This window comes from Salvelinus namaycush, chromosome 16, assembly GCF_016432855.1.
Source record: "Salvelinus namaycush isolate Seneca chromosome 16, SaNama_1.0, whole genome shotgun sequence".
Classification (NCBI taxonomy): Eukaryota; Metazoa; Chordata; class Actinopteri; order Salmoniformes; family Salmonidae; genus Salvelinus; species Salvelinus namaycush.
This window is the reverse complement of record NC_052322.1, coordinates 37,803,345-37,830,026: the sequence shown is the minus strand read 5'-3', so window position 1 is coordinate 37,830,026 and position 26,682 is coordinate 37,803,345. Positions and strand designations below refer to the sequence as shown.

Here is a 26,682-nt window from a genome sequence, read left to right as displayed (position 1 = left end):
GTTAGGATACGTTTTGAAAAGCCAACTCGTCGAAAAAAAGTGACTTTTCTCTCTTTGATCATTAGAGTAATTAAGAGTTAATGAGTGTTGATGACAAGCCAAAGTGTCATTACCAAGAGGTCAGAGGGCGTGTAGCAATAAACATTGAACAGCAGCAGAGCCCAGACAAGGCCATCAGTTTGGTGAAATGAAACGTTTGGCAGCTCTGTGATCCATGACAAGGATCAGCTATCTCACCATCTGCATCAGTCGTCTCTCAACCTGCCTGCAGACAGCCAGGGAGTCTGCCTAATTTTCTTCGCCTAATCAACTCCTCTGTAATAAAGCCTCTCCACCGCCCACCTCTATATAGAGCAGATAGTCGTCCATCATTCTCTCTCAACTTCCAGCCAAGTGTTATCAAAGAACATTTTCTGGGAGTGTTCTGGGGTTTGGTTAATCAGTACATTGTGTGGAAGTCCTGCTGTGCCTCTGCTTCCTTTCCTCTTTAATTAATACCTAGCCTGGAACCCTGGAGGACCCGCTCTCCCCAGAGGGATGATGACACCAGCGACGGAAGCTCCTTCAGGGAGTGCTTTTGGAATATAGTACTGTGTATTAAATCCCTCACAGGTTGCATCTGATGCTATCACAACCAAAAACAGGAAGGATGATTGTGGTTGGTTTTCTAAATTAAGAGGCTGCATTTTGATATTCAGAGAGGTTTATTCATTTTGTTGTAAAGTTTTGGTATCAAGAATATCTCCCAACTGGGGCATTATTGGTTTCTGTCCTTTCAGAAAGAAGAAACCTACATGGTGCTGAAAATGATCATATGCTGTTTGGTTGAGGGTAGTTTCAGTGTTGGCATACTAGTATGACTGTCACTCCACACACCTTTCAGCATTGTGCATCATTTAAGATAAACCTTTTGAGATGTACTTCAAACTGCAATACACTTCAGAGAAACAGACAGCATCAACGTGATTTCAAAGAAAGGAAGAACAAAACCTTGTACAGAACAAAATAGGATTTTATTAACTCCTAATATTAGTTCTAGATCTGTTTTTAGAAAACAAGAATAATATCTATAACATTTACACAAACAAATTGAAGTGTGTAGATAAAAAATAGTTTGTCTCTCTCTTCCAGTAAATATAATATATTTGGATATTTCCAAAAAAATAAAAGCAAACCCTCCCCTCTGTAAATAAACCCCCAGAGACAATCACTCCCATGGGGAAGGGAAAAGGCTACACGCATCTGAAACCAAATGCGACAGAAACAAACGATAGCCAATACCTCAAAAGACATTGGTACTTATTTCAGCAAGAGATACGACAATTTTCACAAACATATATACAGTGTTTTAGGTTTCCCCAAATATTCTTGAATAGAAAACTGTACACAATGACAAAGCTCCCACACAATAGTACATGTCAAGGTTGTAGATCCATAATGTTTCAGAAACGTTCAAAAAGAGACAACAAAATGCAGCTCAAATCTCCAATCAGAGTTGAGAGCCACAGAACGTTTGAAAACACAACTGCATTTTTCATACAACCTTAAAAAACACAAAATGTACTGTATGTAGCATTTAAGTTACAATGAGATGATTGACAATGTGTGTCTGTGTGGCATTCAGACTATAGCGCTCATGAGCAGAGTAAAATATCCCTCCTTTGAAAAAAGACAATCAATACATCTTTTGCTGGTGAAAGAAGTGGTGAACTCAAATACTGAAGTTTATCGAACTTCTAAGCAACTCAAGATGCTCATAATTTCTCCCACTTCTGGTGGGCGAAAATATGTTCCAATAAATGGCTTTTCTTCACAATATCCATCTCACCCGTTTCAAAAAAATCCCTCACTTGCATAAATAGATACTTAACACCCAAATGTTCCTCATCTCCATTTGTCCGAAAACTTAACTTTAAGGCTTTGGCTAATTCATTTCTTACATCATTTGCATGGTAGTCAAAAAAGAATGATCAAATTCATATATGCTGTATATTATCAACAGTATAAAGAGGGTTCAGAATGGCCTGGTGCATTTATATCCAATTTACATTAGATAGATATCATAGTTTATTAGTTCAGCTAAACTTGCTTCGCATTAACTGATTTCTGAACAGTTTTCAGGAGAGTTGAGACAGCAAAATGCTAAAATGTGTAGACTATGGGACTGGGACAAAGAGGGCCAGTATGTTGAAGACAAGCACATGATGAACAACCTCCTCCTCACTGGGCAAAAACTGGTTGAATCAACATTGTTTCCACGTCATTGTGAGGACGTTGAATCAACGTTAAAAACTGATTGGATTTGAAAAAGGTCAAAGGGCATTTAAAAAATATATATTTTTGAACCAACTTTTAACCAACATCCAATGACATGGTGATTTTTTGTTGTTGAATTCACATCAGTTGACAACTCAAACAAATGTAAATCAAAACTAGACGTTGAACTGACGTCTGTGCCCAGTGGGTCATGTGCCATCTGAAAATTGGGATGACGAAAGGATCAAGTGAGTATTTTCATGTTATCCATATCTGAAAAGAGCTTAAACATGGATGCCTTTAGAACATATTTACAGCACATTACAAGGCTTATGTCCATATATGCAGTAGAATAACCTCTAGCACACAACAGTCAGATCCTCTTATCATAGAAGACGTAGCAGAGCTCTGTATCTACGTGATAAAACTGCAATAACACATTTACAAAAGCAATACATTTCTGTATAGACAATTATTCATATGCAGACAAACATACTGTATTCTTAGGTATATCATTTAGGCTTGTATTTCCAAGAATAGTTTTCATTTGTGACCAAAACGGACAACTTCTTTAGCAAAAGGCTTTTGCCCCAACACTGAGCAAACATAATCTTTCGGTAGCAGTCTCTCTCTTCTGTAAAATGCTGCCATTTATCCCTAACAAACCTATGACATCACTATCCCACCACTGTTGCTCCTGTCTGCTTTAAACTGTCAGCCCATGGGTCTGGGGAAATCCCCCAGCTGTCAAACTGAGAAATAGGCCAGGTATTTGAGCAATCCATCAACATTCATGTCATAAAAGTGACTGGTCAATAGTAAACACATTTCATTCAATTGCCTACACAACACAAACATGCTAGGCTAGAGCAGGATGCATCACCAGTACTGTAGCAATACACAGGCAGAAGTATCAACAAGGTACTGGAGCTACACCACAGAGACATAATATTACACACAAACTATCAAAACTATAGTTTTTGAATTAGAAGGGGTTAGTACATTTTAAGTCCCAGGTAATACAATCGAATAATATTAGCACACGACTGTTAAAAGACAGCAATATCATGAACAGAACACAGCCTGAGATGTATAAAGCTACAGACTGGGGCGTAGGATGTTAAAATATACAGAGGCATTTATAACCTTCTTGTTTCCATGATGTTACAATTTTGTTATTAAATACACTCTGCACAAAAAGACAGTCTAGCCAACAAGGCATTGCTAAGCGCATTGTCATAGAATAGATTGCATGTATATTTAGAACTATTGTTTATAACCGTTCAGTTGCAATAGTGTGATCAGCGTTAGAAATGACTTTTGGACCCATGTCATGATGAATAATAAAAAGGCATATTCTTGTGGTAAGTGTACCACCATGACATCGGCGTTAGTGACTGATTACATGTATGAATGACTGATCACGTGTATGAATACCAAACAGTGAAGGGTAACTGATTTGATGAGTGGCACACACTGTTCCAATACTAGCTAATTGTTTTGCCAATTGTGACTAGGAATGAAGTAGAAAAAAAGTCAGTCCCTCAAAGAGGGTTTTGACATTGTGATGTTAAGTTCAAGGTAAAGTGCTATGCATGAAATCACTGGCCAACAGTCTTTACTTGACTAGAAGTAGGGTAAGAGAGTGAAGCAGGTACTTAGAATAGCCAAACATCCACTAGGATTATTTTTAAGTGCTTTTGAGTGGGCAGATGTGACATCATTTCTAAAGGTTGCTTAGTAATCGTATGAAGCCTATTTCCTCGGATCTGCTGGGCACCTGTAACTAAAACCAGAGGTTAGACAGGCTCACAGAGAAACATACAGTCACAGAGCAGTGATTGAAGAGACACACATTACATTCTGGGAGAGGGTTCAACCAAAACACTAACTGGTTAACAGTTAGGTTCAATTCCATATTCTTGAGGCACTCCTATTTTTTAAAAATTTGTTTTTAGATACACATTACAATTATGATTTAAAATATCCCAATGTAATAATACAAATGAAATACCAAATGCGACTAGTTGTGTTTTGATTGAATCACCTCATTAAATACAATTTCAGATATTGTCCGTAGACATAACACTAAAAAATAAAAAAAAGCCTAATTCGTCCTGAATAAGCCCCCGATTAGACAACAATTACAAGCTCTCAAACTACAAAAGATGATTAAATGAATTCAGATATTATTAATGAATTCAGATATACATTATAGACTCCAGTACAGTAACAAACCAAAAGAGCCCTGCCAATAACAAGTTACTGTAGTCTACTGACTCTAGAAGGACAACACTACTTCATTAGATGGTACAGTAAGTATATTTGGAAAGGCTATTTGGTGTGAAGCTGGACTGTTGTTAAGGATATTAATGCATCTCCTTTAACTAGGAGCAAGCTGAGCTAACAATGTCATGAGTCAGAACTTTATAAAATGCACTCTTAAGAGTAAAATATGTACTCTTTTAATGTACAAAAATAATTGTTGGACACCAATTGCTAATCAACCAACAAAGCTTTTTAAGCTTTTTGCTATAAGCATTATTTGAATAAATTAAAATAATTGTGTCAACATTTCCAATTGTTTGCAAATGTAAAAATGTAAATGGCCAGTGGACAAATATCTCTATAAATCGACCAAGTTGTTTTCAGTAAAAACTAAATTAAATCAAAGCTGATCAAAAGCTTAACCATTTTATTTTCTATGATAACCTGATCTATTGTAAGTTATACTTGGTCTTCAACCATGTCGCATAATGAGATAGTATACAATTATGTTCGCAAACCTCGTCTTTTCTAAATCCATTTTGAAAGTAAACTGGGTATTCTGTGTGTGATTTTGGTAGCATTATAAGGTGTTATAGCCCTTGCATGAATGAAGGCTACCACTGCATCTCTAAAATTACATAGGATTTAATCAATGCAGCTGGTCTTTGGTGAAGTTTCACATGATACTCCAGAACCAATGTTCCATCTTGGCATCAAAATAATTAACTAGTAATTAAACCTAAAAGAAAACCTGGAATGGACAGTGAACATGACCGACTATCAAATTCACATAACAATAGAACGTGATCACACCTGATTCTCCATCAAAATAAACAATACATTTTAATGTTTTCATCTGAATCGTTAAAACACATCCACTAGTTCTCTGGTTTTCATGTTAAAAATGTAAAAAGCTTGACTTTTCCAGAATAAAAGTTCCAATCCAGCCATGAGATTATCAATGGTAAGCGCCATTTCTTTACCATGATTATAAAATGTTTCAGATGACTTGGCTTCTTTAAAAAAAACAGCATCAAGCATCAACATGCCTTCCAAGTTCATCTCAAAGTAAAACACTCGGTATGGTACCACTACAGGTACCCATCTCTTCTTCATGTAACTGGTCATTTGAAAAGTACTAGAGAATAAGAAACCAATTACATGTAAAGCAATGGGCAAGCACTACCATAATGCTTTCATGGACAAAGTTTAATCTATAAAGTCAAGTGCCCTGTCATGGGGGAAATTATAAAACAGGAAAATATATCCATTTAAATTTGAGGCAAAAATATGAATCGACAAAGAAAGAGAGACGCACCAAAAATTCCTTATCTGTCAACAACAACAAAAGAAAAAAAAAAGTAGCCCCTCTAAGTTTCAAAGTTGCCAACACCACCTCTTGGCCTTGATCCAGAACCGCTGGGCTAGCCCGTCATGAGGTTCTTTGAATGCAGATTCCAACTGCTAAAAAAATCATTCATTCAACAGCACTCCGGACAGTAGATCTCCACTCATGAGTGCACTCTGGCTTGGAGTACTTGATTTGGTCATGGAGTGTACCTTCTGTCCCATAGGCTGAACTGGGGAATCAATGTCCACAGGACTGTGGAAGGACTCCAGGACTCTCCTCATGGTTTCTGTGGGCCTGGCGACAGCACTACAGGAGTAGACAGGCCGTCCACACTCAAGGCAGGGATATGGATATGACTGCTTCCATTGGAGGGGAACTAAAACAATCAAGTACAGCTGATTAGTAACATCTAGAGTAGCTACATCATGTTCCCCATTTGTTATGTGTTAAAAGGCTCAACTATGTAATAAATGAGAAGTTGTGGTCCAGCACTGAGACGGTGTAAGATGTTGTAGTATGATTGTTAACCAGTAGAGGGAGGTTAAAGTATTTTCTATTAACGCAGTAACCATAATGTACCTAAACCTACATACAGTATAGTACCAGTCAAAAGTTTGGACACACCTACTCATTCAAGGGTTTCTCTTTGTTTTTACTATTTTCTACATTGTAGAATAATAGTGAAGACATTAAAACTATGAAATAACATAGTAACCAAAGTAAGTGTTACCTATGATTAAAATTACAGGCCTCTCTCGTCTTTTTAAGTGGGAGAACTTGCACAATTGGTCGCTGACTAAATACTTTTTTGCCCCACTGTATTTTATATTTGAGATTCTTCAAGGTAGCCACCCTTTGCCTTGATGACAACTTTGCACACTCTTGGAATTCTCTCAACCAGCTTAATGAGGTAGTCACAGTCATGGAGGAGGAGGTGTGATGGTGCTTTGCTGGTGACACAGTCTGTGATTCATTTAGAATTCAAGGCACACTTAACCAGCATGGCTACCACAGCATTCTGCAGCGATACGACATCCCATCTGGTTTGCGCTTAGTGGGACTATCATTTGTTTTTCAACAGGACAATGACCCAACACACCTCCAGGCTGTGTAAGGGCGATTTCGACAATTTTCTTTAGACATTAAAGGTGCAGAAATTGCTCCACCATTTCCTGGTTGCTAAAATGTTAATAGTTTGCTTAATTTCAGTTTGTGACAAAACAAGCTTGTGTAGATAATCATTGTACCTAAGTGTACATACCTCTAAACCGCTGTGAAATATCTTTTCCATAACCCAAAATATTGTATTTCCAGCTGGTGTACAAAAACCGAAAGTAAAAGACGCAAAAACGAAACTTAAGAATGGGAAGCATTGAAATAATGCACATAGAACAGATCTATCGCTTCTTAGACTTGCTTTCAATGAGAATGACTGATCTATAACTCACATTTCTATGGGAATTTGGTCGGCTCACCCCAAACGTTTCATATTGCAGCTTTAAAAGCACTATGATTTATATTGAATGCTGTAACACCACAGAACAAAACAATTAATACAAGTCCCATGATGGTAGTGACTGCCCATTACTGCTATTCACTTATTAACCATCATTATTCACATTACTTTAATAAAATATTTGTTGTATTTTACAACTTTAAAAAAAAAATCAGAGTCATCATCTCATATCTATAGAGCTGCAGCCTATTCGGTCTGACAAAAATCACAATTTGAATAGTTCTTCAAAGTAAATAAGGTATACTTTTATGACTGCTGAATACCAACAACTTAGATCAGGGGTCTCCAACAGGTAGATCCCGAGCTACCAGTAGCTCACCTATGAGTAGCTCACCTATGAGTAGCTCACCTATCAATTCTGAAAGTACGTGCATTTCTTCATTTGTTCCATCGCAAACTGTCAAAAACATAAATCTCCCGGCTACTATCCAATCAAAGCCACATTGACATTATCTCACCCCTGGTTAGCCACTACAAATGTAACAACCTCTGCCAATACATTTCCAGCACGTTTGCCTATGTCTGTCTATTTGGTGCACCGTTTGTTTATCACTTTATATGTAGCCATTGATTGATGCTAATGATAACCGCCATGTGAGTAGACAAAGAATTTCCCAAAAACCTTCTCAATTAAATGTTAACTGCAAATAATTAGGCCTACCTGACAGAACTGTATCATGATGATCTGTATCAATTGGGTGGCCATTGTTTTACAAACTGTGCCATGACATGTGCTGGAGCAGTAGTCCTAACAGCAGAAACATCGCTAGACTGACAGATTCCTCTCTTTCTAGATGTGCAATTAAAAAGGGAATTACATATTATTATGTTCTTCTGATGTGATTTAAACATTGACATGAACTCCAAATCTAATTTTAGTTTTTTCCTCTATGAATAATTGTAACATTGAGAGTGAAAAACATTTTAAAAAATACAAAATAAATCCAGGATCTTTTTTTTTTTTTACAGAGAAAACAGAATTCAGGAAAATACTGTACAAAAGACAATTTTATTGGGGCCCGTCATGACAAATACTGTTTATTAACCATTATTTTACCAGGTATATTGACAGAAAACATGTCTTGCACACCAAGAACATTAGGAACAGTTGCAGGGTAGAGGAGAGGAGAAGAACGTGTCTATTTGAAAGCTATATAAAAAAATAAAATTAAAAAGTAGCTCGTGCTAGAAAAGATCAGAGGCTCTGGACTTAGATCATGTATTTTCAGGCTCGCGAAGCACTGCTTTCTATCCCTCTCGAACACAAGCTCTCTTCTCTCAGTCAGTCCTCCCTGTCTGCGCCACACAGACCGGACAAGTATGCGGGTGCGCAATGGATTATGGTCATTGTAGTTAATTAACATGTTTTCTGTGCTAAACTATATAGAATATAGGCCTTCTGGAAACTAAAACTCCCTACTATATCGCACAGTTCAGGCTAGATCTGATTTATCTCTACAGAAACTGCACATCGAGCTAACAGGAAAAAAAGCGAACAAAAAAAAAAAATCAAATAATTTAACAGACGTGTCAATTCGTTTTTTTTTAAACTGAAAATGAACGACATATCGCTCAGCACTAATAAGTTGTGACCAACATTATATGGCATTCGGTAAATCTATAATATTTATAATCCAACCCATCTCTCTATACTTCTGTTAGTGATATAGATGAGATCAGGACGGCAGATGGCCTGCTCTAGTGCCCTCTGCCAGGCAGCAGCAGGGACAGGACAGGAAGGACATACCTGAAAGGAGAGCTTGGCCGGGCTCCGGGGAGCAATGGGACTGAGTGTGCTCCAGAAGTGGATGGTGGAGGGGAGAGGACTTGGTGTCAGTAATACCGGAGTCTAAGGGACAGAGCACAAAAATATAGAAAATGTATGATTATTAGCCAGTTTAACACAGAAACTATTTTAATCAATGCATTCATATCATATCAAAAGAAATACATTATGGTCTTGATAAATCATGTATAATAATAATTTGGTGAGGGTAGAAAGGCGTTTGGAAAGTTGAAAACACACTAATACACCGACATTTGTTAAATGAGGCCCCAGGAAGTGTGACAGTTTAATTTATTTTTATGTGGCACTGACCAGGCCAGAGATGTCACTTACCAGAGAATGGGAGGTGAACACTGTAGGAGTCAGAGTGTTGGTGGCACTTCCAGGGGCCAGGAGGCTGTTGACGGCAGCATTGACCTGATCCAGTGACAGACCAGGGGGTAGGAGGGTTGAGGAGGAGGGCAGTTCTAGGACTTTGGGCTTCTTGGCTTTCGGGGGTTGTACTTCCTGAGGCGACCAGGCTGGATGAGTAGCCGCTTGAAGAGCAACTGCTGGAGTCATGGAATTTTCTGAGGGGGAGGAAGGACCAAGAATGAGGGAACAGTAGGCATACCTGTCTTTACAGGAATAAAAACCCAGTAATAAGAACAGTGTTGAAGTGAGAAGCCAGTGTTTGGAGGATATATTGGCACAGGTGTAACTTCTGGAATAGACACCGGCTGGAATGCGGTTTTAACCAATCAGCACTGAGGATTAGACCTATCTGTTGTATAATACCACACATCTAAAGTATACAGTATAGCTACAAATATGTGGACATCATATTGTGTGAGGTATGTATGACTTGCCTGGTAAATGGGCCTCATCTTTGCCTTGTTCCTCCCCTTCCCCAACAGGCTGGCCCACTGGTTCCACGCAGGGTGGGAGGACATCAATGGAGAGGGGGGTTTCAGGTTCCCTTGGTCCTGATGCAGATTCAGGAACCTAGAAGAGGAGAAAGGTCCAAATAAAACCATGGAACAATGGAACATGTCATTTGCTCTTGTGTGTTCTCTTCTTATTCACCTCTACAACATGTTTCTCCTCCAAGGTCATGATCTCAACCAGGTCCTCTTCAGACGTGAGGTTTTGCTCTTTGGAGTGCACCAAAGGTGAAGGCTTGATGACCACAAAGACAGGGTGGCCCTGAGGCTGGTTCCCCACACACTCCCCCGGGGCCCCAGGTACAGCAACAGGGGTCAGGGTCAGAGGAGTGAGGGAGCCAGGGTCCGACACACTGGTCAGATAGATCTGAGGAGGGTCGCATAGGTTCTGGGTCTTCTGTGGCTGAGACTTCTGGACGTTCAAAACAGCATTTAAAGAGAAGCATTAGATTTGCACACCATAGCATCCAGAATCAGAATCCGTGAGCAACATTTGAGTCAACAGGGTACTATGGTTCAAACAGGGCATTTGGGTGCACTTTGTATAAAAGAGTTTTAAGCACAAATGTTAACACATGGATCGATAGAATCTTTGACAAAAGGAGGACATATTGTGACTTGTGAGTGTCTTACCGAGCTGCCTGTGGTTGACACTGACAAGGTCTGGGGGCTGAGGGCAGGCGTGGCGCAGGGCGAGGGATGAGTCAGTGTGACCTGCAGGCTACTCTCTACGCTGCCACAGCCCTGCATGGAGGAGCTCTGGCCATCCAGACACACCTGACAGACAGGTAACACTTGTAGTAGTCTGAACCGTTCAAGTCACTTCAATCACACATTTGACATTTCATCAACACCAATAACATAAAAAAAAGAAAGAAAAAAAGGATATTTAGTAGTAATGACCATGGTTAAAATGGAGAGGTCCTCGTCATGGTCCCTCACCTCCCGCAGTGTCCGGTCAGCGCTGTGGGGTCTGGGGGAAGAGTCCTGATTCAGCAGCTCAGTCTTTATAGGCTGTGGAGAGGTCCTGCAGGGGGCTTGGAGGGACTGGATGGTGAAGGTGGAGTAGAGCCCTGACTTCATGTAGTCGTTGCGAGAGCTGCGCTGGACAGAGACTGGAGAGGACCGCTGCATCTGGAGGTTCTTGGAGGGGCAGTTAGAAGACCCCCCTCCTGGGGACTTGGTCTGGCCCGCTGCATCAAGATTCTCCTGTTGCTGAGAATCCTCACCGCCTCTGACACAGTCCACTGATGAAGGGTCAGGGTGGGCCACAAACTTGTAGACAAACTTCTGCCCACTCACCTTCTTGATGATATTCTATAAAGGATTACACTGAATTAACAGACAATTGCAATAAACCATACTGAAAAAACAAAAACAATTACCTCAACAAAATATCTAGCTGAAAGAAGTAGGCTTACACCTACTGGGCTGCTACCAGCATACTGCTACACATAAATTATCTGTAACAGCCTTTTCTGCTTTGAGTCGTGAATTTACACCTGAACACAATGCTGAGCTCATTGTTTGTGGACAGAAAATCAACAAATATGATTAATGTTATAGCTTCACTCAGTGCATCAAACATCTCATAAATACTTGAAAAAGTCTCATACCAAACAATAAGCAGCAAGGATACCTTATCATAGTAGTATCGGAGCGCCCTGCTTAGTTTATCGTAGTTCATGTTGGTCTTGTTCTTGCGGAGCCCCCAGAGGCGTGCCACCTCCTCTGCGTCCAGCAGCTTAAACTCCCCGTCCCCAGAGGTCCAGGAGATGAGGTGCCTATGGCTGTCGTCCTCGAGGAGATGCAGCAGGAACTGCCACAACGTGATGGACGGGTCCATGGCTGCAGGGGGGAACAAATCAGAAACATGAGTGAGACTGCCTTGCAGCAACGATCCATAACTGACAACATCTGAATGAGCTCTCATGGCCTCATTTAGATACAGCAGCTAGTCTAGCCACTGAGTTAAGATTAGGGCCACCTCATTTGTGCCATGGCTAGCTACCGAATTTAGGTTGGGGCCTACTCATTTGTGCCAGTGTTTGGGAAACATTGCTAGAAAAGGAAAATATTTTGTCACACTGATTTGTTATTTTTCAGATCTGTGACTAGGGTTGCACATTTTGGGGAATATTCAGGTGGAAACTTTCCATGGGAATTAACGGGAATATATGGGAAATAACAGAAATATATGCAAAATTAATATTAATACCATTTCAAATGTAGATATTTTTTGCATTGGACATATTTACCATATCATATGGAGACAGAAACATAAACCTTTTACCTTATCATAAGTAGACATAATTACAATTGATTAAATCCTTCCAATAGAAATAAAAAAAACAATTTAGTTACGAATTCAACTTTAATTAAATGAGTTGATTCTTCACATTGGACAATTTCACTGAACAACAAAAGAAAGGGAATATTGAATGATCCCCAATGATCCATCGCATCTCCCAAAAAGGTTTTCAATATACATCTGTAAAATTATAGTCTAGAAACTAAAGCTTTGGTTGTCTTCCTCTCAAGCTTCCATGTCTTCTTCCTGGACCTCCTCAATGTCCACCTCTTGAACGTCAGACTCAGAGGCCTCATCTTCACTGTCACTTTCCAACTTTGTTGAGGATGGCTCGTTGTCAGGCTCAAAATTCCTCAAATTTGCCCGGATGGCCACCAATTTTTCAACTCTTGTATTGGTCAGCCTGTTGCGTGCTTTGGTGTGTGTGCTCCCAAACAAGGACCAGTTGCGCTCTGAGGCGGCTGATGGTGGGATTTGAAGGATGATGGAGGCAACAGGGGAAAGATCCACAAAGTCCCTTCCCCAAGGTATGCTGATGAGATATGTTGGCACGACTGCCATATTGCATCTCCATCCCAAAGCCCTTGCTTGGAAGTGTACTTCGCCAGACTGCCCTCATCCAGGCCAAGGTGGCGAGACACAGTAGTGATGACACCATAGGCCTTGCTGATCTCTGCACCAAACAGGATGCTCTTGCCAGCATACTTGGTGTCCAACATGTACACTGCGGCATGTATGGGCTTCAGGCAGAAGTCATCATGCTTTTTGATGTATTTCAGAACTGCAGTTTCCTCTGCTTGGAGCAACAGTGAAGTGGGCAGGGCAGTACAGATCTCTTCTCTTACATCTGCAAGCAGAGTCTGAACATCAGACAGGATGGCATTGTCTCTCTCAATCCGTGCAATGGCTACTGCTACAGATTTCAGGAGTTTCAGGCTGCTTACCACTCTCTCCCAAAATACATCATCCAGGAGGATCCTGTTGATGGGGCTGTCCATATCGGCAGATTGTGATATGGCCATTTCTTGGAGAGACTACTTCCCCTCCAGAAGACTGTCAAACATGGTGACAACACCACCCCAACGGGCGTTGCTGGGCAGCTTCAATGTGGTGCTCTTATTCTTCTCACTTTGCTTGGTGAGGTAGATTACTGCTATCACTTGATGACCCTTCACATACCTAACCATTTCCTTGGCTCTCTTGTAGAGTGTATCCATGGTTTTCAGTGCCATGATGTCCTTGAGGAGCAGATTCAATGCATGAGCAGCACAGCCAATGGGTGTGATGTGAGGGCAGGACTCCTCCACTTTAGACCAAGCAGCCTTCATGTTCGCAGCATTGTCTGTCACCATTCCAAATACCTTCTGTGGTCCAAGGTCATTGATGACTGCCTTCAGCTCATCTGCAATGTAGAGACCGGTGTGTCTGTTGTCCCTTGTGTCTGTGCTCTTGTAGAATACTGGTTGAGGGGTGGAGATGATGTAGTTCATTATTCCTTGCCATCGAACATTCGACCACCCATCAGAGATGATTGCAATACACTCTGCTTTCTCTATGATTTGCTTGACCTTCACTTGAACTCTGTTGAACTCTGCATACAGCAAATTAGTAGATAAAGCATGTCTGGTTGGAGGGGTGTATGCTGGGCGAAGAACATTCAGAAATCTCTTCCAATACACATTGCCTGTGAGCACCAGAGGTGAACCAGTTGCATACACAGCTCGAGCAAGACATTCATCAGCATTTCTCTGACTATGTTCCTCCATTGAGTCAAAAAACTTCTGATTCCAGGAGGACCATGAGCTGTTGCTATCGATAAGGTGTCTGATTCATCATCTTCACCTCGAATAGAAGTAGAGGGACTTGGCTTCCGGTGACGCAACTTAGGAAATGGCTGCCTAGTTTTTCGTACTGCACATCGGTTGGGAATTTCCCCCCCAAATTCAAGTATTTACTCTGAGCATTATAATAACTTACGCAAAATTTAAAAGGGGAAAACAGGAAAAGGTCGTGGAGCTACAACAACAGCCCGTAACAAGACAGCAGAAGATATAATCGTCGAAGAACCCGAAATGGCTAATGCTAGCGCAAATAAGATAGCAGCAGCAAAAGAACCCTCATTTCGTGAGGTGATGAAGGAGGAATTGCGCGAGGCGCTCACAGGCTTACGAGAGGAACTTCGAGAAGATGTAAGAAAATAACTAAATGAGTTCAAGAAGGACATTAACCAGAAACTGGAAGAAAACAAATTAGAACTTCACAGCATATCTACAAGAATGGGGGACGCAGAACAGCGCATTGGGGAAACGGACACATGGAACTTCGCAGTCAAGGAAATACTTGAACAGTCACTGAAAAGCCAACATGCACTACAGGCAAAAGTGACAGAACTCGAAGGTTTCTCACGTCGAAACAACATTAGACTTTATAACGTAGTAGAGGGCGCAGAAAAAGACTCTATGCCCAACTTCGTGGAGGGTCTATTCAAGGACATACTTGACGACGACACTGACCTGGGAATCGAGAGAGCACACCGAGCTCTGGCCTCAAAACCCCCCAGCGGCGCCCCACCAAGATCCATAGTAATACGGTTCCTAAAATTCTCAGTCAGAGAAAGTTTTACATGCTACCTGGAAAAAACCTGTTAACTTCCAAGGCCAACGAGTGTTCTTTGATCATGACTACGCGGGAGAGATACTGAAAAGAAGGAAAGAATACACCCCCATTAAGAAAGCACTTAAAGAGAAGGGTATTCGCTTCCAAACACCATACCCGGCAAAAATGCGGGTATTTCTGAAAAATGGCCCGGTTACATACGAGCACACAGACGAGGCGGCTGAGGACCTGAAGTCAAGGGGCTTCCCAGTGGAGTATACCGCCAGGAGAAAGGCGACATCACCAGCGGAAAGACTCGAGCAGGCTCTCCCATGGATCGTTGTCAACAAGCAAGGTCATGGAGAAAGAGGGAAACCATCTCGGCGAGAGGACGTTCACATCCGAGAGAGACTCAGGCATTTCCAACGGGAAGATGAAAGACACTGAATCGGATTTAACAGAATTAATAGTTACCGCAGCTGTTAAGACTTTGGGTTGTTACGGTTGACATTGCAATAGATAAAATATCTCCCCTATTTTCCCCCAATGCTGAACAAGGGTGAGTACCCAAAAGCATGTGTTCTTTATGAACACATTAAGTAGCGTCACGTTAATAACATATATATTAGCTAAGGATTAATGACACATTGACAACGGGGCGACAGAAGGGCATATCAAGGGGAGGATTCATGATATGCACGCATGACCGATATAGTTTTCACTTGTAATTAACCGATGTGTATAAGCGACGAAATAGGCGCCCTTATTATTTTCGCTTCCACCAGGTCTTGTTTGTGACTACGTCACGCATTTTCATATCTGAGCGAGGGGCCCATCCTGCGGACAGGCTCATCCCCTCAAACCCCAGAGGCAAGAGACAGTCCTCTGACATGGGAGTCCAAATACCAAAGTACTTTCCCACTTTGGTTTACTTTATTATCGTTCTTGAATTTTCGTTCATTTTTAGGTTCATGATAAGCAGGCAGATATAGTGCACAGCTTTTTTTATTTATATCGATGCATCATCGGGAATTTAAGGTCATAAGTCTCAATGTAAACGGACTGGGGAGTGCCATCAAGAGAAGTAAGGTAATAGCAAAGATGAAACGGGAGAGAGTTGACATACTATTCTGGCAGGAAACTCACTTATCCACACCTGAACACGAGAAACTCAAGAAAATGGGATATAGGAACACTTTTTTTTCTTCTTACAAAATGGGTAGAAGGGGAGTTGCAATCTTGATCCCAAATTCAGTTAATTTTGAGTTTATGTCAGAAATAAAAGACAAGGAGGGTAGATTTATACTTGTTAAATGTAAACTGGATAACAAGGAAGTTACATGATTTAATGTATACGCACCCCCAGGGAGTGACATGGTCTTCTATAGGAAGGTGTTTGATTTAATTGCCACAGAAACCACTGGCACTCTTATCTGTGGAGGGGATTTTAACACAATTCTAAACTCAAAATTGGACAGCACAAATCAAAATAGGAAAATGAGCCTAGTTGCCAAAAAGATCAATAGGATACTGCAGGATCTAGGACTGCTCGATGTATGGCGTGACACCCACAAGACCGATAAGGAATATACTTTTTACTCAGCCCGCCACACTGAATACTCCAGGTTAGACTACTTTTTTATGTACAGTGCAGATAGACACAGGCTTAAGGATTGTAGGATCGGGCAGAGCGACTTATCAGATCATAATGGAGTTTACCTCACTCTACACCTTGATAGCAAACCAAGAAATACTACATGGAGACTTAATACAAGCATGCTGAATGATCCAGCATTCAAGGAATCAATAAAGACAGAATTGAACATCTATCTGGAGAATAATGATAATGGGGAAGTATCTCCTGCTATACTGTGGGATGCAGCTAAGGCGGTTATTAGAGGAAAAATCATAGCCACATCGTCTCTCAAGAAAAAGATTAAAGCACAGAAATTGCTGAAATTACAGGAAACCCTAAGAAACTTAGAACGATCTCATAGTCAATACAAAGACCCTCTTATATTACGAGAGATTCAAAAGGTAAAACAGGAAATTGACCAGATTTATAGAGAAGAAGTAGAGAAAAAGCTTAGGTTCCTGAAACAACGATATTATGAAGCAGGCTCAAAGGCAACCAAATTACTAGCATGGAGACTCAGGAAACAACAAGCACAGAATACCATTTTAAAAATAAAAGACCCCAAAACAAAAAAGATCACATGCAAATTAGATGAAATACAGAATGCATTTGAATCATATTACACAAATCTGTACAAGCAACCAGAGAAGGCAGATGCACAGACAATAGAGCACTTTTTGAACTCACTTGATCTCCCCTCAATTGGGACAGAGCAAAATGATAGACTAACTTTAGAAATATCCACCGAAGAAATGAATAAAGCAATATCTCAACAAAAAGCCAACAAGTCTCCAGGCACTGATGGCTTCCCTTCAGAATGGTTCAAGACCTTCAGAGAACAACTAACACCACTACTTAAGGCCTGTTTTAACTGGACTCTGAGGGAGGGTGGTCTCCCACCGTCATGGAGAGAGGCCATCATATCTGTAATCCCAAAAGAGGGTAAAGATAAGAAAGAATGCAGTTCATATAGCCCTATCGCAATTCTTAACACAGATTATAAACTATATGCATCAATAATAGCCAAAAGAATGGAGAACATAATCCCAGAATTGATTGACGGAGATCAAACGGGTTTCATACAAAATAGGCAGACACAGGACAATATAAGGAGAACACTACATGTCATGGACCACATTACTCAGAATAAGACAAGTGCAATATTAATCAGTCTAGATGCAGAAAAAGCATTTGATTCAGTGGGATGGGATTACCTATTCCAAGTTATGGAAAGATTTGGTTTCAACAAAGAATTGATACAGTGCATCAAAACACTGTATTCATGTCTGACCGCTAGAATAAAGATAAATGGACATTTGACACGAACGATAAAATTAGAGCGAGGGGCAAGACAAGGCTTTAATCTTTCACCCACGCTCTTCTCCTTGTACCTCGAACCATTAGCACAGGCAATAAGACAGGACCCAACCTTAGAGGGAATAACAACAAGAGACAGTGAACATAAGATATGCATGTATGCGGATGACGTTCTGTTATTCCTTAAAGACCCAGGCTCAAGCGTACCTAGATTGATGGATGTTCTACAAACATTTGGAACATATTCAGGGTATGTGCTTAACGTACACAAGACCCAAGCCCTAGTATATAATTATACCCCACAGGAAGAGCTGAAGAATAGGTATAACTTCACCTGGACCTCTTCATCCATTAAATATCTTGGAGTATACCTACCAAAAGATACACCCAAACTTTATTGCATGAATTACGATCACATCAACAAGAAAATATATGATGACCTAGACAGGTGGAACTCACTTCCCTTAGATCTTAGTAGTAGAATTGAAACAATCAAAATGAACATCCTGCCGAGGTTATTGTATTTGTTCCAATCACTGCCCATAGAAATCCCACCTAAACAGTTTAGGGAATGGGATAAACGGATATCAAGGTTTATCTGGAACAGTAAGAGACCAAGAACTAGATATACAACATTACAATTACCAAAAAACTGTGGGGGTATGGCCTTACCAAACCTAAAAGATTATTATGTGTCAGCCCAATTGAGACCCCTGGTTTGTTGGTGCAATTCAGAATACGAATCCAAATGGAAAGACATCGAGACTACTTTGACAGGGATACCCATACAGTCAGTTTTGGGAAATAAGGACATGGTAAAAGAAATATACAATAGACAAAATCAGTGGATTAATTTCTCTCTGAAGACATGGTTTAGGGTAGTTAAGCAAAATAATTTAGACAGAGAGATCAAACTGCTGAGTTGGCCCGCATACGACCCCAGCTTCATCCCTGCAACTCAGGACAGCAGATTTAAACAATGGACGCAGAAAGGCATCACATCATTCAGTACAATTATAAGGAATGGGAACCTAGATAACCTCCAGGACTTAAGTAAAAAACATGGCTTGGATAAACAAGATTTTTACAGATACCTACAAGTCCGACACTATTTCTTAAGGGAGATAAAAGTGACTGACCCTCGAGCACCTCCAAAATTAATCCAAGTATTCACTAACGCATACAACTTGGGGAGTAACAAAAAAACGATTTCAAATCTCTACTTGGGTATTCAATCCTCAAAGAAACATTCTACAAACTATATTAAAAAGAAATGGGAGGAGGAACTTAACATTGAAATAACTGATGAAACATGGTTGAACATATTAGAGACTCAACAAAGCTCCACCAACTCAAGGTCATGGAGAGAATTCTGTTGGAAGAATGTTATACGTTTCTTCATAACACCTAAACTGAAATCAAAACAGACTGGCTCACCACACCCTTGTTGGAGAGAATGCGGTCTATTGAGGGCGGACCACTCTCATATCTTTTGGTCCTGCCCCGCAATCAAAACTTACTGGGGAGAAATAAGATCTAACATTGGAAAAATAATGGGATTTGACATAGAACAAACATTCATTTCTTTGTACTTGGATGAAATACCAGATAACTTACACAATAGAGAAAAGTACCTCTTGAAGGTCCTACTGGCAGCCAGTAAAAAGGCTATCACTAGGAAATGGCTACAAAAAGACCCTCCCACAGTGACACAATGGATAGACATTGTAGAAGAAATACACCACATGGAGCGTATGACCTTTGCTTTAAGAACTCAACAGGAGAGAGGTCAGGAATACTGGGAGAAATGGGTTTCATACTTGGAAAAGGTCTAATTCAAAGATGCTAATGTAACTAATATGATGATGAAGGTATGAAGTGCACTGTAACTGCCAGATCATTTTTGTTCTTTTATTTTACTTTATTTGTACTTTCTTTGTGTTCCTACAATAAAAACAAAGTATATAAAAAAAAAAGAAGTAGAGGGACTTTTGTCAGAGGTTGCTTGATGTGAGTGCTGAGGGAACTTTATGCACATGGCCAGATGATTCTGCACCTTTGTTGCATTCTTCACATATGATTTGGCACAGTATTTGCCAATCTACACAGCTTTTCCTTCTACATTAGCTGCAGTGAAATGTCTCCACACATCAGATAGTGCCCGTGGCATTTTCCTGTAAAAATGTGAAAAATAAATAGTAAAAAAGTTCAATACAATTCCATGTACAGATAAAAAGTTAAGCAGTTAGATTAAACAAGTCATTTTGTAAGATACATGTTTTAAAATGAAACATTTTGAAACAGGTGAATTAACACTCCTCAGTTATCAGGCTCAAGCAACCTAAAACCCAGATGGTAGCAAAAACTAACTAGCAGAAATGAGTTAGAAATGATTTAACACACTTTGCTGTAGGCTACTATTTACTAGTTTAAAAAAAAATATATGTCATATAAAACATATTCACCCCACCCAGTATTGTAATCAAAACTTACCAGAAAGCATGTAATCCTTGGCTCAGACAGTGTAGTAGTGTGGGCTCAATAGCATCTCATTAGTGTGCAGATCTTGAGAATCAGCTGTACATGTGATGGAAGAATGCACTGTGCATGCAGAGGGTTGCAATTCCATTGAATTGGGGATAGTTTAACCAAAATATGCCACAAGACCTAGAATTGCCTTATATATATCCCACAAAAAAGGTTCACTGTTATAAGCTAACTGTGATGAATTAAAGCAAAATTCCCCAAATTCCCAGGCTTAACTTCCCATGGAAATTTCCTGGAAAGTTTCATAACCCTATCTTTGATCATGTACAAAACAGATTATTTTAATTATTGGGTTTAATGTTGCCTACCCATTCCCCTTATTAGGGTTTAACAACATTCAGTATTTTAAGTTCAATCCCTACTAACATAAAAGAGCATCTTTATTTGGCCTTGCTCATTTCATTACAGTGAAGAGAGTAGTAGTGTAGTACTTCAATACAGTTGTTTCTGGGTATTGTATTATTTCCATACAGTTGGTAGTGTAGTATGTCAATACAGTGGGTAGTATGTCAATACAGTGGGTAGTGTAGTATGTCAATACAGTGGGTAGTGTAGTATGTCAATACAGTGGGTAGTGTAGTATGTCAATACAGTGAGTAGTGTAGTATGTCAATACAGTGGGTAGTGTAGTATTTCAATCCCCACGGTAGTGTAGTGTTTCAATCCCCACGGTAGTGTAGTATTGTAGTATTTCAATACACTGGGTAGTGTAGTTGTGTAGCATTTCAATACACTGGGTAGTGTAGTAGTTCAATACACTGGGTAGTGTAGTATTTCAATACACTGGGTAGTGTAGTATTTCAATCCCCACGGTAGTGTAGTATTTCAATACACTGGGTAGTGTAGTATTTCAATACACTGGGTAGTGTAGTATTTCAATACACTGGGTAGTGTAGTATTTCAATACACTGGGTAGTGTAGTATTTCAATCCCCACGGTAGTGTAGTATTTCAATACACTGGCTAGTGTAGTATTTCAATACACTGGCTAGTGTAGTATTTCAATACACTGGGTAGTGTAGTATTTCAATACACTGGGTAGTGTAGTGTTTCAATACACTCGGTAGTGTAGTGTTTCAATACACTCGGTAGTGTAGTATTTCAATCCCCTGGGTAGTGTAGTATTTCAATCCCCACGGTAGTGTAGTATTTCAATACACTGGGTAGTGTAGTATTTCAATACACTGGGTAGTGTAGTATTTCAATACACTGGGTAGTGTAGTATTTCAATCCCCACGGTAGTGTAGTATTTCAATACACTGGGTAGTGTAGTATTTCAATACACTGGGTAGTGTAGTATTTCAATACAGTGGGTAGTGTAGTATTTCAATACACTGGGTAGTGTAGTATTTCAATCCCCACGGTAGTGTACTATTTCAATACACTGGGTAGTGTAGTATTTCAATACACTGGGTAGTGTAGTATGTCAATACACTGTGTAGTGTAGTATGTCAATACACTGGGTAGTGTAGTGTTTCAATACACTGGGTAGTGTAGTGTTTCAATCCCCACGGTAGTGTAGTGTTTCAATACACTGGGTAGTGTAGTGTTTCAATACACTGGGTAGTGTAGTATGTCAATACACTGGGTAGTGTAGTATTTCAATACACTGGGTAGTGTAGTATGTCAATACACTGGGTAGTGTAGTATGTCAATACACTGGGTAGTGTAGTATTTCAATACACTGGGTAGTGTAGTATTTCAATACACTGGGTAGTGTAGTATGACAATACACTGGGTAGTGTAGTATGTCAATACACTGGGTAGTGTAGTATTTCAATACACTGGGTAGTGTAGTATTTCAATACACTGGGTAGTGTAGTATGTCAATACACTGGGTAGTGTAGTATGACAATACACTGGGTAGTGTAGTATTTCAATACACTGGGTAGTGTAGTATGTCAATACAGTGGGTAGTGTAGTATTTCAATACACTGGGTAGTGTAGTATGTCAACACAGTGGGTAGTGTAGTATTTCAATACACTGGGTAGTGTAGTATTTCAATACACTGGGTAGTGTAGTATGACAATACACTGGGTAGTGTAGTATTTCAATACACTGGGTAGTGTAGTATGTCAACACAGTGGGTAGTGTAGTATTTCAATACAGTGGGTAGTGTAGTATGACAATACACTGGGTAGTGTAGTATGACAATACACTGGGTAGTGTAGTATGTCAACACAGTGGGTAGTGTAGTATTTCAATACACTGGGTAGTGTAGTGTTTCAATCCCCACGGTAGTGTAGTATTTCAATACACTGGGTAGTGTAGTATTTCAATACACTGGGTAGTGTAATAGTTGACAGATAGTAGCCAGGTCTAATTCCAGAATAAAAGACAGTAAACGAAGAGCTACTGGCGAACAACAGGCCACAGAAAGAAAGGAAGTGCATTAGTAGTTAAGGAAGGACATGTTGGGCATGCAAATTAACCGTATTACCATTTTTTTTCTTCTCAATTACATAACTCCTATCAAACACCTTGGAAACTATCACCATGGTAAAAAGCCTTTCATTAATGGTAACTAGGGGAGGGAAACAACAAAGTCTAACATGAACATATGTGAGTGTAGTCTAGTTAGGCAAGTACTAGAGTGTAAGGATGCATCATTACTGTCAACATGATTTTGAATAACAAAGTTACAAGTCCTTTAGCTCATGTGAAGGAGGGAAGAACATAGGCCTAGCTTCAAAGTAACTGTTTCCCAGCTTCCTTAAGGCACACTCTGAACATGTCACTAGGTTTTTGGGTGAGAGCTGGGATAAAAGAATTGAGTAATGTGCACATTTTGTAATGTTCAGCTAAACAGTGTACAAAGCATCATAAATTAAATGGCCAAATAAATATTAGCGGAACTGACAAAGAGTTGTTGTAAATCTGTTTTCACTTACAAACATTATTGCCTCAGAGGTAAACCTATGCATGGAGTGAGCCTCAGCTTCAATAGCCAATAATTATTCACGGACAAAAAGGTCTGAGATGATTTATAAACCTAAATGAATGAACTGCATTGACCTCATCAAGACAAAGCAGCAGCATTGTACATAGAGATTAGACTAAAATCTATCAATCTGAATCTCCATTCATTCAAAACTGACAGAAGAACAATTACCAATGCGATATTTTATAGGCTAACTATGATTTTTGGGGGCTTCATGCCACCCATATGACCATCCTTCAGGGGGACAATGCATCAAAGGGTGTCTCCATTTTGAAAAGTGGTATTAGCCATCTATCAAGGCTTTAGCTTCGGTACAAGCATGAGACAAATAATGCCATTGTAGTAAATTAATGTACTGAAAAACAAAGGCATAAATTACAACACTTAGTACTGAGGTATAATTGTGTAGTCCAGTAAGACACTGGTTTGGATGGTAGATCTAATGAGAATAGGACATTGAGTGTGAGAAGTCCTGGGAACCTGTGTGATGTTGCTTTTGTGGTTGTTAGCAGGTACAGACCTTCAATAAACTGGGGTGGAGGAGGCAGCGGCAATAATTCTGTGCACCACAGAGAAACCGTATGGGTGACCTTTAGGCTGTGAGGTAAGGCAAGAGGGGGAGCATGTTTCATGTACTGTACACATACATTTTCTTGGTCAAGTTTACCCCTTCATTTTTGGAGATTACTTATGATTAGTTTAGTACCGCATAATGACCTATATACAAATTAGCCTACAGTTTCAACTCACAACAGTTAGGCCAACGGTATATAGAAATCAAGTTCTACTTGCATGCGAAAATACACCGTGAAATGCACCTTGGAATAATGCACCAATTCTTGCTTACATGATGGTCTACTCTTCATAGTAAACTAATCTTACAGAAAGTGTGGTTTTACATTCTTGTTCTTGGAATGGGGAGCAAGCTGTATCTCTTGTGAGTAAATCATCTTTATACTAACGTTACAGCCTGTACTGTAGTTCATGAAGATTGAATAATTGCTTTCAAAATTACCAATGGCTGAACCTACAAATTATTGTGACTATAATAAAATGCTTTAAAACACCTGTTGCGACATTACATTTAGCCAGAGGCTAGTTCAATATCCACATGGCTAGTAGCAATCTAGTCACTGGCAACATCCTAGTCCGATTATCAATTGAAGGCCAAACCTTTCTATTTTTAGCTAGCACAAGATGAACATAAACAAATATACATGACAGTCGAGACTAGTACGGAAATGTTTTTCCCGACTACATTCAATTTACATAAATTCAGGGTTAACACTTACCACTTATTACGGGGTTAGACTCCATCGCGTCTTGAAATTCCTTTTATTTTATCCGTCAATCAAATTACATCCATTATGTCAACGCACTGAACGAAGGTGTCAAAAGTCGATTTGCGACACCGTAGAGATGGATGCGATTTACAGATACAACACCGATTTGTTATTATGCAACAGTGACCCGATGGTAACACTTGCATCTCTCCCTCCATGCTACAGTAGCTGGTTATTGACAGTGGTGAGCTAGCTATCTAGAAGCTAACGGTTAGGAATGTTTGTTTGAGGGAAAGTCATGTTGATTTAATTACAGCAAATATGAGAATGGAATTCGCAAAACATTGGCTCGCTCCTTTTAGCTAGATAATCAAAACTTTCAAAATTACGTATGTTATTTTTTAAACAAATGACAACAGATCATGTTGCTAGCAAGCTAACATAATCGCCAAGATTGCGTAGCTGCCCCTTATGAAACCCCCACCGTCTCTCATTTGTGCGTCAATTCGAACGACTCAACGCTCAATGTAGACTTGCTTCCGAGTTCACTGGAGAGCGCCAAAAGTCCTCCATAATGTAAAATGTGTTTGCGATTATAGTCCATGGTATAAAAACATTCAACAAGGTGTGTCTTCTGACGCCCGAACGGCCTGATTTAATCCTTTGCTTTTCCCTCGTTGCTTCCTGTTTCCACAAATGCCTCGACTACTTTCGTGTTCCACCATCACTCATTGCTGCCTGCTGGCTTTTTTCCTTGATCGGTTGCTGCCTGAAAGGCTTCAAACGTCACAAAATCGATGACGTTTCTTGCTCACCAAGGATTTAGACAAGGTGGTAAAGTGAGAATTTTAACTGTCCCCTTGCAGTCCAAGTTTTACCCATTATATTTGGAGCAGCAACATTTAGTGAATAATCTGAATCTGTAGTAATCTTGAACAATCCACAGGTATACTTTCCCCCGTACTTGCCATATTGTTTTATTTTTTCTTACATAGCATAACAAAACATGATGTATGCAATTAGGCATGGGCAGGCATATAACAAAGTACAGGCCTATTTGTGGTAGTAGTCAGTGCCTTACTTAGACTGAAATAGGTGCCAGTACTGTTCATATTTAAGTGCAGGAGCTCCACAATACTTTTGAGCTAATATTCTATAAGAGAAAGAGGAGCACAAGCAGTAGAACATTTGAGGTGCTGGTACTCAGCTCCAGTGAGCTCCTGCCCAAGTCAAGCACTGGTAGTATAATTTTTAGCTTTATATAAACATTGTTCTTTACAACAAGCCCATCATTTTAAGATTCAGAGGCCCAGTGATATTATTTATTGAATGTTTAACTATTACATTCTATTAGCTTACATCTTTCTTTTTAACCTAAGGTCACATTTTCTTCAATTGTAAATCTTTCAAATGTATTTAAAAAAGTGCGCTAAATATCTTAGCAGCATGAATCTTCCTTGTTCCACATCAAACTAACACCGTATCGGGCACATGATCATGCATGTGTCCCTTTTAAGCAATATGTACCCAGAAAAAATGCATCTATTTTGAGAGTCAGGTCTTAACATCCAGTTGCCATGGAAACTGTTTCTGGTGTGATGGGGTATCAGTCAAACAGAGATCCTATGAAATTACTTTAAAAAAAATACAATTAATTATGAGTATTCCTAATTCTATGGTCACAAAAGCCTTACAGGTATATGATTGGAATAAAAAAAAAGACAGAACAATTTATTTCCCTTATATAATTTATTAATGTGAGTACATGGTAACTTGTCCAAAGGGCCAGAATTAAATGAGCGGTTTTGTAAAGTGATGGTGACTTTATGGCTTCAAAAGTCATAATTTAACAAGTGATAGTTTAAAAACAGAATTACAAAAATTAATTAAGTGAAAAAGAGGATATGGTTCCTGTGGATTTGGTTCCTGTTGCCGTATAAGTCAAGAGTCCA

At 39.7% G+C, this 26,682-nt stretch overlaps 1 protein-coding gene across 2 annotated transcripts; it reads right to left on the bottom strand.

Moving 5' to 3' along the window:
* Positions 1 to 994: 994 nt before the first annotated feature.
* On the bottom strand, positions 995 to 25,463 carry elk1 (ETS transcription factor ELK1). Of its 2 annotated transcripts, XM_039011201.1 has the most exons (9): positions 24,740 to 25,463; positions 11,740 to 11,948; positions 11,004 to 11,417; positions 10,734 to 10,877; positions 10,243 to 10,512; positions 10,026 to 10,161; positions 9,511 to 9,746; positions 9,139 to 9,240; positions 995 to 6,251 (listed from the first exon to the last, which is right to left on the bottom strand). In XM_039011201.1, exons 1-9 carry the CDS (start codon positions 24,762 to 24,764, stop codon positions 6,153 to 6,155), a joined length of 1,635 nt encoding a protein of 544 aa, XP_038867129.1. In that variant the 5' UTR covers positions 24,765 to 25,463; the 3' UTR covers positions 995 to 6,152. The 2 variants fall into 2 exon arrangements, with proteins under 2 accessions (XP_038867129.1, XP_038867130.1); XM_039011202.1 differs by lacking the exon at positions 995 to 6,251 and having other exon boundaries at positions 8,408 to 9,240; positions 11,043 to 11,417.
* Between the last annotated feature and the right edge of the window lie 1,219 nt (positions 25,464 to 26,682).